The sequence below is a fragment of the Homarus americanus genome, unplaced genomic scaffold, assembly GCF_018991925.1.
Source record: "Homarus americanus isolate GMGI-L3 unplaced genomic scaffold, GMGI_Hamer_2.0 scaffold34921, whole genome shotgun sequence".
NCBI lineage: Eukaryota > Metazoa > Arthropoda > Malacostraca > Decapoda > Nephropidae > Homarus > Homarus americanus.
The window spans coordinates 13,100,453-13,113,143 of record NW_024741901.1 but is presented as its reverse complement, the minus strand read 5'-3'; the positions used below and the strand labels follow the sequence as shown (position 1 = coordinate 13,113,143).

The 12,691-nt window shown below is 39.3% G+C and overlaps 1 protein-coding gene across 1 annotated transcript in view; it reads right to left on the bottom strand.

Moving 5' to 3' along the window:
- Nucleotides 1-12,691, bottom strand: part of LOC121876206 (tRNA-dihydrouridine(20) synthase [NAD(P)+]-like) — a gene marked incomplete at its 3' end in the record, with an annotated part of 99,960 nt that overhangs the window by 44,665 nt on the left and 42,604 nt on the right. Inside the window, 1 exon segment of the mRNA XM_042381188.1 lies at nucleotides 4,546-4,778. Within this exon segment, the coding sequence (XP_042237122.1) occupies nucleotides 4,546-4,778 (233 nt within the window).

The window sequence follows — 12,691 nt, the reverse complement described above, 5'->3', positions numbered from 1 at the left end:
TTTTGAACTTGAAATTGGAATTTGTAGCCTTACCCCTGGGGTAATCCAGTTATAGTTCAAACCGCGTAAGAAAAATAGGAGTAAGTTGTGAGCATACTGTACTCAAATTAATTGCTATCTTTCAAGAATTCCAGCAATGCAAGTTATATTCTGCTAAATCAAGTCAGTGATAATTTATAAGTGAAAAACTTAAACTCCTTGCCTTTTGTAATCCTTGAGTACGCATTAATCTCCCCTCCTGACTGTCGACACCCCACCTCCCCCCAGCCAGCAGTGGAGGAGCAGATGGCGTTGATAAAGATTATTGGGATGAATTTTGTTTTAGGCTTAAAGTTTTCTCTTATAAAATATCACAGACTTGACCTAAGAGATAACTTGCATTGCTGGAATCCTTGCAAGATAGCAATTAATTTGAGTAGAAACATCTCATAGTTTGCACAAGAGATAAAAAATTTTGTAATATGCTGCTCAAAAATATGGCTTTATCACAAGGAAAACTGGCTAGGATATTTTGGTATCGAGTGTTACGGAGTATTTCAAATAAATTCTTCTACCAGTACCCTTCAGATACAGTAAAATACTTATTTTTACCTTCTAATTCAGCGTGTCGGAAAATTTCTTCCCAAAGTTGGAAGTTTTTGGAAAATTCCGGCTTTGGGAATGATTTTCCCAGCAAATTTCAATTCCAGTTATCGGAGATTTCCGGGTTTGAAGGATTCCGGCTACTTAGATTTTTTTTTTTTGTATTTCTGGTGATCGGAGCAGCTCAGAGAGTCCGGAATAAATGAATTCCAATACAGTATTACCCCGCTTTACGCGTTTTTTTTTTACGCGTTTCCACGTTTACGCGGTACCCTGCCAGACCCGGAACGCTCACTTTACGCGGTGCATGTACTCTTTTACGCGGAGAGCGGCTGGCGGTCAGCTCGCGCCGCGTCATTTTTGGATTCAAACCTCCCGCCACCCGCCATGTTGGGTAAGTGGCGCAAGTAGGTTGCACAGTGTATGTCTTTGCTGCGTTATCGGTGACGTCATATGACGTATCGGACTGTGATTGGGCCAAGCATCCTTACCTCCCTCCCCCACTAGCTGTGATTGGTTTAATGTAATATGACGTGCCCCACCACGGGAGCGTTGAAGCCTGTTGACCTACCCGAGTCAGTGACACCCCTCCCGGCTACACCGTGTATATCGGTATCTATTGTTCCATAAGAATGGCTGCCACTGGACCACCACCACAAAGAAACCTTGCATTACCTGGACCCAGCCGCCCTAAGCCAAAGAAGATACGACATGCTCTAAGCTACGAAATTAAATACAAGATCATCCAAGAGTTGGAGAAAGGAACAAGACAGGTTGATTTGGCGCACCAGCATGGTGTGAACGAATCTACGATCCGAACAATCAAGAAGGATGCAGCCAAGATAAAAGAGCACATGAACATCACAAAGTCTACAGGTGCTTCTATGATCAAGTATTGCCACAACCAGGTACTTCTCAAGACGGAGAAATTACTTGTGAGCTACTTGATTCGTCAGGCAAGACGGAACATGGCAGTGGACACGAGCTCAGTTAAGGAGTACGCACGTGAACTGTATGCAGCAGTGTCACGTAAGATGAGAATTGCAGAGCCCAAACCCTTCAATGGTTCCTCTGGGTGGTTGCAGAGGTTAAAGAAGAGGAACAAGATCACCAACATTAACATTGGTGGTGAAGAAGCTAGTGCTGACCGTGTTGCGGCTAGGGATTTTTCTCCATTTTTACGTGAGATTATGGAGGAAGGACAGTACACCGACGACCAGGTGTTCAACATGGACGAATCTGGTCTTTTTTGGAAAAAGCTACCTTCCAAGACCTTTGTTGTCAAGACTGCCAGCAAGTGTCGGGGCCGGAAGTTGCAGAAGGAGCACATCACCGTCCTGTTTACCACCAATGCCTCCGGTACCTATAAGCTCAAGTTATCGGTGATCCACACAGCACGCAAGCCACACGCCTACAAGAACATGGACATGACCAAGCTAAATGTCCACTGGCTGACCGCACGTAAGGCATGGATGTTCTCTACTCTGTCCCTCTCCTGGTTTGATGACTGTTTCGTTCCCAACACGAAGAAATTCTGTGAGCAACACAATGTTCCATTCAAGATTTTGTTGCTGTTTGACAACACATCAGGACACTCGCCCCTACTATTGGATTGTCACCCCAATGTAAAAGTGGTCTGCCTTCCTCCCAACACTACGCCATTAATCCTGCCCATGGACCAAGAATTGATCTATAATATGAAAGCTGCATTCTCTGCAAAGAAGTTTAAGCTCCTGAACGACTATACCAACACCAAGGATGAGTTACGTAACCTGGGTGACACCGATAGCAAGAGCGAAGAGGACGAGGAACAACAGTTGGCAGAGCAAAAAGTACTTGTGAAACACTTTTGGAGAAAATTCAACGTTAAGAAAGCTGTGGACTTCTTGGTGGAGGCATGGGATTAGCTGTCTGTAGCAACGGTTCGTCACGCATGGAGACATGTGTTGCAAGGTATTCCAGGTGGAAGGCAGAGTAAATCTGTGACTGGTGAGGTTCAGACTGTTGCAGTAGCAGTGGACCTTGCCAGAGAAGCTGCGCAGAGTGTTACAGCTGCAGGCTTCTCCGAGACCACCAACGACGACATTATGGAGGTGATAAGGGATCCTGATGTGACTGCCGGCGAGTTGTTAGAAGATGATGACGTCAGTGAAGAGGCAGGTGGTGTGTCATCCCAAGAAGAACGTAAGTTATCGCATGGTAATGTAAGGGGTGCCATCTAGTGTGTTGAGAAACTCAAGCTCCTCCTTTCCGACAACCCTGACGATAACCGGTATGAAGTCTTCACTACCCAGCTGTTGCAGATTATGGACCTCTACATCCAGGTGTATCACGACAACATCAACACCAGCCGTCAACAAAGCATTACCGAGTTCATCGCCCGCAACCCACCACAGCTAGCCCAAACCAGTGATAGTGACAGAGACAGTAATGGTGACTTTGAGGGATTTGTCAGGGAGGCCCTGATAAGTGTGGATGACAGTGATGATGACTCACCTGAGGGCCAGTAGCTTGCCCTCTGCCTCGGAACCAGCCTCCATTCCCGTACGCCGACCCATCTCTTCTACTAACGTAAGTGTTAAACCTAACCTTGATTTTTTCTTACCTAACCTACAGTATATTATTCTCTTATTGATTGTTCTCTTCTATATTATGTGTGTGTGCATACCATCATAAAGTTAAGATGTTATTTTTATTAAAACGTACGTATTGTGTCGGGAAAAAGTGGAGTTTGGGGGTCGGCCCAGTCTCTATTTCAATTAATCCCATATGTTCTGTTGTTCACTTTACGAGTTTCCCGCTTTACGCGGGCCTCCGTGGGTTCAATTGACCGCGTAAAGCGAGGTTTCACTGTACTGTACTCTGTATATTGAAATCCAATTTATCGAGGTTTTACTCTTAATATAATAATTCTGCCAATGCAACTCTTAATCCACTTACACAAGGAACTTTATGAAATATCAAGTGAGGAGGTGATTGCCTTTAGGGGGAAAAAAAGAAAAAAAAAAAAAGATAATCATATGTTAAAATTTCACCCCTAACCATTATGGTTTGCTTATGTGGTCAACATAGACACTCATCAGAAGGTGAACTCTCAACATTGACCAGAATCAAATTGAACAAATTACATCACGAATCACTTGAGAATTAGCAAGTATATTTCCAATTATAAAATTTTTGGAAATAATTGATATGTTAGAATTACTGATCAATTCCTTACAAGTTCATTCTCCAGCAAAATCAATCTTCTGTTTAATAATCATTTGTCACTCATGGCTATCATGATTTGTTTAAGTCTAATATATAATATTTAGACCAAGCCTAGCGTAGGTAAAGAAGTGAAATTTTATGGATGAAAACATGCAGATAGTCAACAGAAAATATGGCTCTGTCCATAGACTCTTCTTTTCATGTGAATTGTTCTCTACTGAATTTAATTTCTTATTGTAAAAATTGGGAGGTGTTTCTGGACATTAACAAATACAAAGAAATAAAGAGTGGTAAATCTCATTAATTACTACTGTATCTAACACTTTTACAACCCACACAAACAATAATGGGGAACTGGATAGAGGTAATTACAATAAATATTAAGAGGAAAAGTTGAGTTGGGAGAGAAAGTAGAGTATATAAAACATGGAGGATACTGGTCAAGCCTGAGTGTGCAGTGGTGTTACTGAAGACTCTTAACAGTTTACAAGAAAAATAGCATTTAAGGAAGTTATCCTTCTTGATCTTCAATGTACTTCTGCTTGAGTGCTTACAGACTACTATCAGAATTGTATAAAGGATTGTTTTTTGGAGTTACAATTTATGTGGAAATGCTGTACAGATTTTAAAAAGTTGCACATCAAGGAACTTCATAGGAAACACAGAGATACACTGTAAATATTAATCTTTATCATAAGAATCTTTTAACATAAATATCAGCATTTACATTTCTTGTACTATGTACGTACTCACTTTGCAATGACTGGGATTGTAAGAACATTGGCTATTTCTTTAATCATGTCATTGTGGTTTGGATGATTAGGTCTTTCCTCCTTAGTGCGGCCATGAATGGCAATTGCAGCAACTCCACATTCCTCAATCAGTTTGCAAAGTTCTATTGTGTCTGGCAAAGTCTTCAGAAGTCGAATCTTACAAGTTACTGGGATGGTGAGACCTTGAACTAGGGTGCTGAGGATTGACTTAACCTGAAAAAAACATATAATTTTAAAGAAAATTTGTTTGCAGGAGTAAACTATACAGGTAGTTTATATAATGTACAAGCATTGATGTTTTTTTTCTTTCTTTTTTAATTGCCTGCACAAACATACTTGAAACATATTACCCTGTAAATATTGTAATCAAATAAGCAAATACGTCTTTCAAGACATTTGCATTGAAAAAATATTAATACTGTACTGCACTGGCATCCCTAGATTTAAAAAATTGTAGTTATGAATTGTGATAATTAACACTCTTGTGGTTTTCATACATAAAATTGCATTTGATATAAATTTTTGCTTTAGAGTTTTCAGATGCAAATTTATATATGAAGTAAAAAATTAAGATAAAATAATTTCATGTTTCTGTATGAATGCTAGATATGTAAGTCGCACATTTGGTAACATCAGCATGATCTGGCATATATGTAGACCGCACTGAAGGTTACCACACCAGTCTCGCTTTTGTGTTTAAATGACCCACATTTCCTTGCTGCTTGCGCTGCTTTCTTGTTCATCACAGTGATTTAATTTATTCATAACTGTGTTGTGAGTGTTTTGAACCATGCCTCGTGTTGATGGCGAGGGTAGAGGTGGAAAAATGTATAAAATGCAAGGAGATTGCACCACGTGGTGCCTCCTGCTGCCTTCTACTCGCTCTTACATTTAGAAATACAGTACTGTAATTATTTTCTCGTGATTTCTCACATAAATCTGCTTGTAGATCATTTACTTACAACGCTAATACAACATATCCCACCTTTTTATCTTAAATAGCAAGCTTTCTATGACTCATTATGTACAATTATCGCTTGTGTGGTGCAGTCACATGCAGGGAGGTGAGTATCAGGCCAGACCCTGAGCATCTGGTGGGAGAATACCTACCCAGATCCAAGAGTTTTAAGGAATGGATTATGATTTATGAAACAACCAAGGTAACATTACTACTGTAAGCCATATATAATATAGTGAAGTGTTATAGAGAGAGCAGTTCATGATACAAACGTTTTTATTTGTCAATACAGTTTCATAATTTAAATTGCATACTGTACAAAGGTTTGTTTGTTATAAATATATCAGTGTGTGCCATCCAGTGCATTTGTTTGTTATTGTTCCTTGGCATACATCATAAACAGGAATTCAATTTAAAAGATAGTAACTAAAAAGCCTTCCCTATAACCAAGAACTGGCTCAAAGTAACTATTATCTGTTTCAAAACCTGAAGTCTTACCACCATGGGTGCTGCTTTCAGGATGATGAGCCAAAGCACAGTTTGAGAAGTCAGGCTTAGAGAGTTTGAAAACTAAGTAGGGTAAAAGTACACTGAAGTCAAGGGAGACTACAGTGGTCCCTCGGTTAACGAGCGCCTCGGTTAACGAGATTTCGGTTAAATAGCTACCTCCCATAAGATTCTTAAATTCGGTTAACGAGCAACCCCTCGGTTAACGAGTTTCTTACGAGCCGACCTCATCAAGTTTTGGCTTGCACTGGGCGGTCAACCAGCTGTAGTGTTAGTCCGCCAATACATTAATCGGTTCTAGGGCTTAAATTCCTTACTATTTTAGTAAATATCAAGAAGTTTATGCTATTCAATAATTTTAAAAGTTTGATATTAAATTTTTAAGTCATTTTAACAATTATTGAACAAAATTGAAGGTAAAGTGACTAGTTTAATGCGCGGCATCCAGCCTCTTATCACAGCAAACAGGCGTTTGTCTCTCTCTGTTTTCACTGGAGGTAACATCTTGCTTGAGACTCTCCAACTAAATGCTTTTTTTCTGTGTTCCAAGCAAATTATTGGTCATTTTGAAATTTATTTTACATAATGACAATATATAGCGCAGTGCAGTGTTATTTTAAAGAAAATATTCTTTATTTACAACAAGTTTAACTTTAAAAAGCACGTGTTGACATTGTTTGAATCCAGTATGGGGCCTAAGAGATCAAGAAAAGCAATTTCAATCCAAACCAAGCAGGAAATCATAAAAAAATATGAACAAGGCATTAGAACAAATGCGCTATGCAAAGAATATGGCATGTCGACATCAACTGTGTCGACAATTCTTGCACATTAAGACAAATTTAAAGAAGTGAAAGTGAGAGACAAATCTACAAGAGTGTTTAAAAGTAGATCCCTAATTGCAGAAACTGAGAGGTTACTTATCATCTGGATTAGGGAAAAACAGATGAAAGATGATTCAGTTTCTTCTGAATTCATTTGTGAAAGAGCCAGGGAGATTTACGAACATTTAAAGACAGATCAACCTGGTTCTTCAGGCACAGAATTTGAAGATTTTCGGGCCAGCAAAGGCTGGTTCGAAAAATGTAAGGAAAGAAGTGACATTTTCAGTGTTGTTAGGCATGGTGAAGCTGCTAGTGCTGATAAGGAAGGGGCAGCAAAGTTTTTAGACGAATTTAAAAAACTGATGGAAGAAGAAAATTATCTTCCACAGCAAGTGTTCAATGTGGACAAAACTGGGCTGTCCTGGAAAAAGATGCCCAAAAGAACATTCATCACCAGAGATGAAGCCTCTTTACCTGGGCATAAACCCATGAAAGACCGTCTCACTCTATTGCTTGGTGCCAATGCTTCAGGGGATTTCCGACTGAAGCCTATGCTAGTCTACCACTCTGAAAACCCCAGGGTGTTCAAGCAACAGAAAGTGGTAAGAACAAAGCTTGGAGTTTATTGGAAGTCCAACCGTAAGGCATGGGTGACAAGACAGCTCTTTAATGAATGGGCTGTTGATGTGTTTTGCCCTTCTGTCAAGAGTTACCTAACCACCAATAAACTCCCTTTAAAGGCTCTTTTCCTCATGGATAATGCTCATGGTCATGACCCTGACCTTGCCAGAAATTTGGAGTATCAATTTGACTTTGTGAAAGTGTTGTTTTTGCCTCCAAACACTACATCATCATACAACCAATGGACCAGAATGTGATCAGCAACTTCAAGAAGTTGTACATGAAGAAAATGTTTAGGGGGTGTCATCAGGCAACTTCCAATGATCCTGAACTAACACTGAAACATTTCTGGAAGACACAATTCAACATCCTGGAGGCTGTAAAATTGATTGTGTCATCATGGCAAGAAGTCTCCACTAGATCCCTCAATTCTTCATGGAAAGCACTGTGGCCATCAGTAGTCCATGATTTTGAGGGATTTGAGGAAGAAACAGAGTTGGACCAGGAGATTGTGTCCATTGGTCAGTCATTGGGCCTTGAAGTGGAGGAGGAGGATGTGGAAGAGCTTGTGATGTCTCATGAGGAGGAACTTACTCCTGATGACTTGAAGCAACTGGATGAGATGTTACAGGTAGAGGCTGACAGTGGTGAGGAGGAAATTGAAAGTGATGACCATATGTCAGCTAAACAGTTGAAAGATGTGATTTACCACTGGGAGAAGTTCAGGGAACTGGCTTCAAAGCACCCAGATGTGGAAAAAACTGAACTAACTTTGTGTCATGTTGAGGACTCAATGGTCTCCTTCTTTAAACATGAGTTAATGGTGAGGAGGACAGATGCCCCACAGACCACAATTGACACTTTCTTCAGTAAAAGGCAGAGGGAACAAGATGCTATCCCTCAGCCTTCCACTTCAAGAAGGAGAGAGGATGTTCATGGTGGAGAATCTGTCAGTCCAGAGGTTCCTGACATTTTCATGGAAGGTGACTCACCTTCCAAGAAGCAGTAAAATGCTTCTCCTCCACCTCCACTTCCTTCTCTTCTCCCTTCTCCTCCTCCACCTCCCACTTCAAATTCACATCATCATCATCCAGGAGCCTTCTACATACACACCTCAAAGTAAGTGAACTTTTCTACCTTTTTTGTTGAATTTAGGCAATTTTCGGTGAGCTGGAACCAATTACCCAAAAACCCATTGAAACAATGGTTTCGGTTAACGAGATTTTCGGTTAACGAGCAACCTGCTGGAACGGATTGTGCTCGTTAACCGAGGGACCACTGTATACTGAAAATAAAACTACAGTCAACCCTCACTTTACGCGGTCCCACATTCCGCGTTTCCACGTTTACACGGTGCCCTGCCAGAACCCAGGATGCTCACATTCCGCGGTGGGTGTACCCCTTTACGCGGGTGAAGTATAATTTTTTTATTTAGCTCATAAAATTCATACAAATTGTCCGGCCAGAATATAATTTACATTGCTGGAATTCTTACAATTTGATGATCATTTTGAATATAAACATCATAGATTTTGCATTAGACATACAAATTTTAGATTTAATGTTTACTCTGAGTAAATATGTTATCTTTTGTGCAAAATATATGACATTTATATTCAAAATATTCCTGGTCTTACAAGGAATCCAGCAATGTCAATTATATTATCCTAACTGTAGTCTGATTTATTGTTTATTACTAAAAAGGTAAACAGTCTGGTATTCCCACACATTTATCTGGTAGGGAGGGTTGGTGGGGGGGTAGGGAGGGACTGGTGACCGGCCACCTGGCATGTGTGAAGAATATTTTTTTTTTATTAACTAAAGATATTTGTTTTAGCTCATAAAATTCATACAAAGTACTCAGCCAGAATATAATTTACATTGCTGGAATTCTTACAATTTGATGATCATTTTGAATATAAACATCATATATTTTGCATTAGACATAAAATTTTTAGGTATAATGTTTACTCTGAGTAAATATGTTATCTTTTGTGCAAAATATATGACATTTATATTCAAAATATTCCTGGTTTTACAAGGAATCCAGCAATGTCAATTATATTATCCTAACTTTAATCTGAGGTATTATTTAATACTAAATGTTAAAATCTAGTTTTTTCACCCACCCTTTCTCTTGAAGGGAGGGTTGGTGGGGGGTGGGGGGAGGGTTGGGACGGATTGACCATCTGGCTCAGTTGGAAGAGGGGAGGGAGGCAAGGTGGGGTACTTTGATTGACAGATAGTGTCGTGAAGAATATTTTTTTTTTTTATTAACTGAAGATATTTGTTTTAGCTCATAAAATTCATACAAATTACCCGGCCAGAATATAATTTACAATGCTGGAATTCTTACAATTTGATGATCATTTTGAATATAAACATCATAGATTTTGCATTAGACATATAAATTTTAGATGTAATGTTTACTCTGAGTAAATATGTTATCTTTTGTGAAAAATATATGACATTTATATTCAAAATATTCCTGGTCTTACAAGGAATCCAGCAATGTCAATTATATTATCCTAACTTTAGTTTGAGGTATTATTTATTACTATACCTGGTTTTCCCCCCAAAATTTCTCAGAGGGAAGAGCCAGCGAGTGTAGTGTGAGAAGAGGGGGGAGGGAGTCGTGTCCATTATTTGAATGGACATTAACTTGGCGACTGTATTTCTCTATTTCTCTTAAGTATTAACTGTGTGCATGTACCATCATAAAATTAAGATGTTATTTTTACTAGAACATAGGTATTGTGTTGGAAAAAGTGGAGTTTGGGGGTCAGCTGGTCTCTATTTCATTTAATCCCATATGTTATGTTATTCACTTTACGCGTTTCTCAATTTCCGCGGTACCCTGTGGGTTACATTAACCGCGTAAAGTGAGGGTTGACTGTATAGGTTTTGGTTTTGTCTTTTTATTATACCTGATTTACCTGATGGCCACCATAATTAGAGGTGGCCATATAGAGGAAGGAGGCTGATGGCCCATATTGCATAGGGCAATCCCTCCATTATTCTCGATAATTTTGTCTAAGGCTACAGTATTTTAAAGCCCAGGGGCCGGATACTCAAAAACATTTATGGGACTGTATGTCTTTGTGTACCCCGTAACTGGACTTACAGTCTCAGATTGGTAAGTTAAAGCGCATAACTTACACCAGCCCCTGAGGCTCTGTAACACTCTTAACCCAGATGTAGTAGTCACTAATTCCCGATTGTATAAAAAATAATAATAATATATGTTGTACTAATGCTTGTTTGACTTGTTTTATCATAGAATAATAAAGAAAATGTTTTGTAAATCAACATACTGAAATATAGTACTTAAGTTTGTCTTTTTCGTAAAATTTTTGTTGCAATAATACGAAGCTTTGAGTGTTTGTATTTGTCGAAGTTTGGAAGAGACGCATCTTTTGTCTTCATACAAATTATAAAGTATTTTTTACCAAAACAGAAGGTTTGTATTGTTCACACTTAGGGTAACAATATGTTTTATGACTGAGTAAACTTATAGATAGACCTTATTAATGTTCTATAGCCATAAATATCCCTCAGTAATGAAAGCCAAATACAGTATGAGGTGAAGTGAACATTCCTGCCTAGACATTGCCTTGTTTTTCTAATATGCAACCAACAGCCTAGCCCTATTTTCTTATGTATATGGCTTATGATAACATGAAAGGCTCTAAAGGTTAGCCAAAATTAAATGATATGCGTAAAATATGGATTGCAATTAACTTGATTAATAGGGGCACATAAAACTCCTTTTTTTTCATTCTTAGGCCAATAAATGTTTAAACGTGGGGCCTAGTCAATTTAGTTATAACATGAGGAATATTTAAATAAGAAATTATACCAATAGGTTATATTGTAGGTTAGGTTTGGTGTGGTTATGTTATTTTATGTTATGGTATGTTAGGTTAGATTAGAGAATGTGTACATGTTTTTTTTTTTTTTGGTGAGTGCCAGGCTGTCAGTGAGACACTTTGTCTAATAGCTACCTTAGGTCTAGTTCCAGACTTTTCATGAACAGTATCATAGGGTAGAGTATTAATTTAAGAAAATTTACGGATAATCGGATATATTTTCAGGTTTTAAATTGTTGTTTTTTGTATGAACTTGAAGACAATTCAGACCAAATGACCCAAACATTGAAAGGAAAACACCATGTTCTAGGCTAAATTTCCCTAAAATTATTTTCTTTCTTTTGGCGACTTCACGCACCATGGCGCATACTTCAGTCTCACTGAAATTTGGTCGTTTCTTCAGGTGGTTGTCCTTTCATCTTTTGTTTACAAACTATTATCACGTGCATCACTTTCAGCTGATTTCTCCTTCTCTTGTGATTGGTTGATGATTTTGTTAACTGAGCGCTGATAGGCCAACTAGCTCCTGCACAGCCATCTACTTTCCGACAAGTGAACTGAATTTACAGGGTAAACACAAGAGTTATGTTAACTTACAGACTGCTTAAGGAACTGTAATTAAATTTTGAGTACTGTATGCTAAATTTACGGGACTGTGAAGAGTCTGCAATAGGTATATGGTACTGTATCTCGCTAATATACGTAACTTATGAGGTGTTTTGAGTATCCGGCCCCAGTACTGTTATTGTATAGAGTTTGTAAAAATATTGATAGCCCATCATATACATTAAGTGTGTGTGTGTGTGTGTGTGTGTGTGTGTGTCACACACAGGGTGGTGAAATGCATCTAGTGTGGCAGCATTATATTAGTGTTAAGGTGCAAGCACTGTTTGCTCCCTCTTGCTTTCAACTACCGCCGCAGGGAAGCAACTTGCTAAGTTTTCCCCTGCCAGTACATAGTCTCTTCACCATCAAGACTCCTGGTGTGCCTCCTCGTGGCAACACACAGTAACTGGGTGCCCCGTGGGCCCAGGCTAGACCAGCAAGGGATCTCGGAGTGGCAGTGGGCCCCAGAGGGAAGGCGCATAGGCCCATTGGCATGTGGACACATTCTGGTGTCTACCAGCCATTGGCCCGCCCGGTACAGGAGGAAGAGGTGAAAACCATGGAAACCCAATGACTACACCGACGGACAAAGACAATGCCTGATAGACAGGTTACTTAAGTGAAACCCAACAAACTGGGCTATCGGCAGTCCATTACAACTCTCCCTCTCTCCAGTGGTTGCAACACTTGCACCACTGGATCAGGAAAAATGAGAGCTAAGATGTGTGGTTGCAGCTGAGA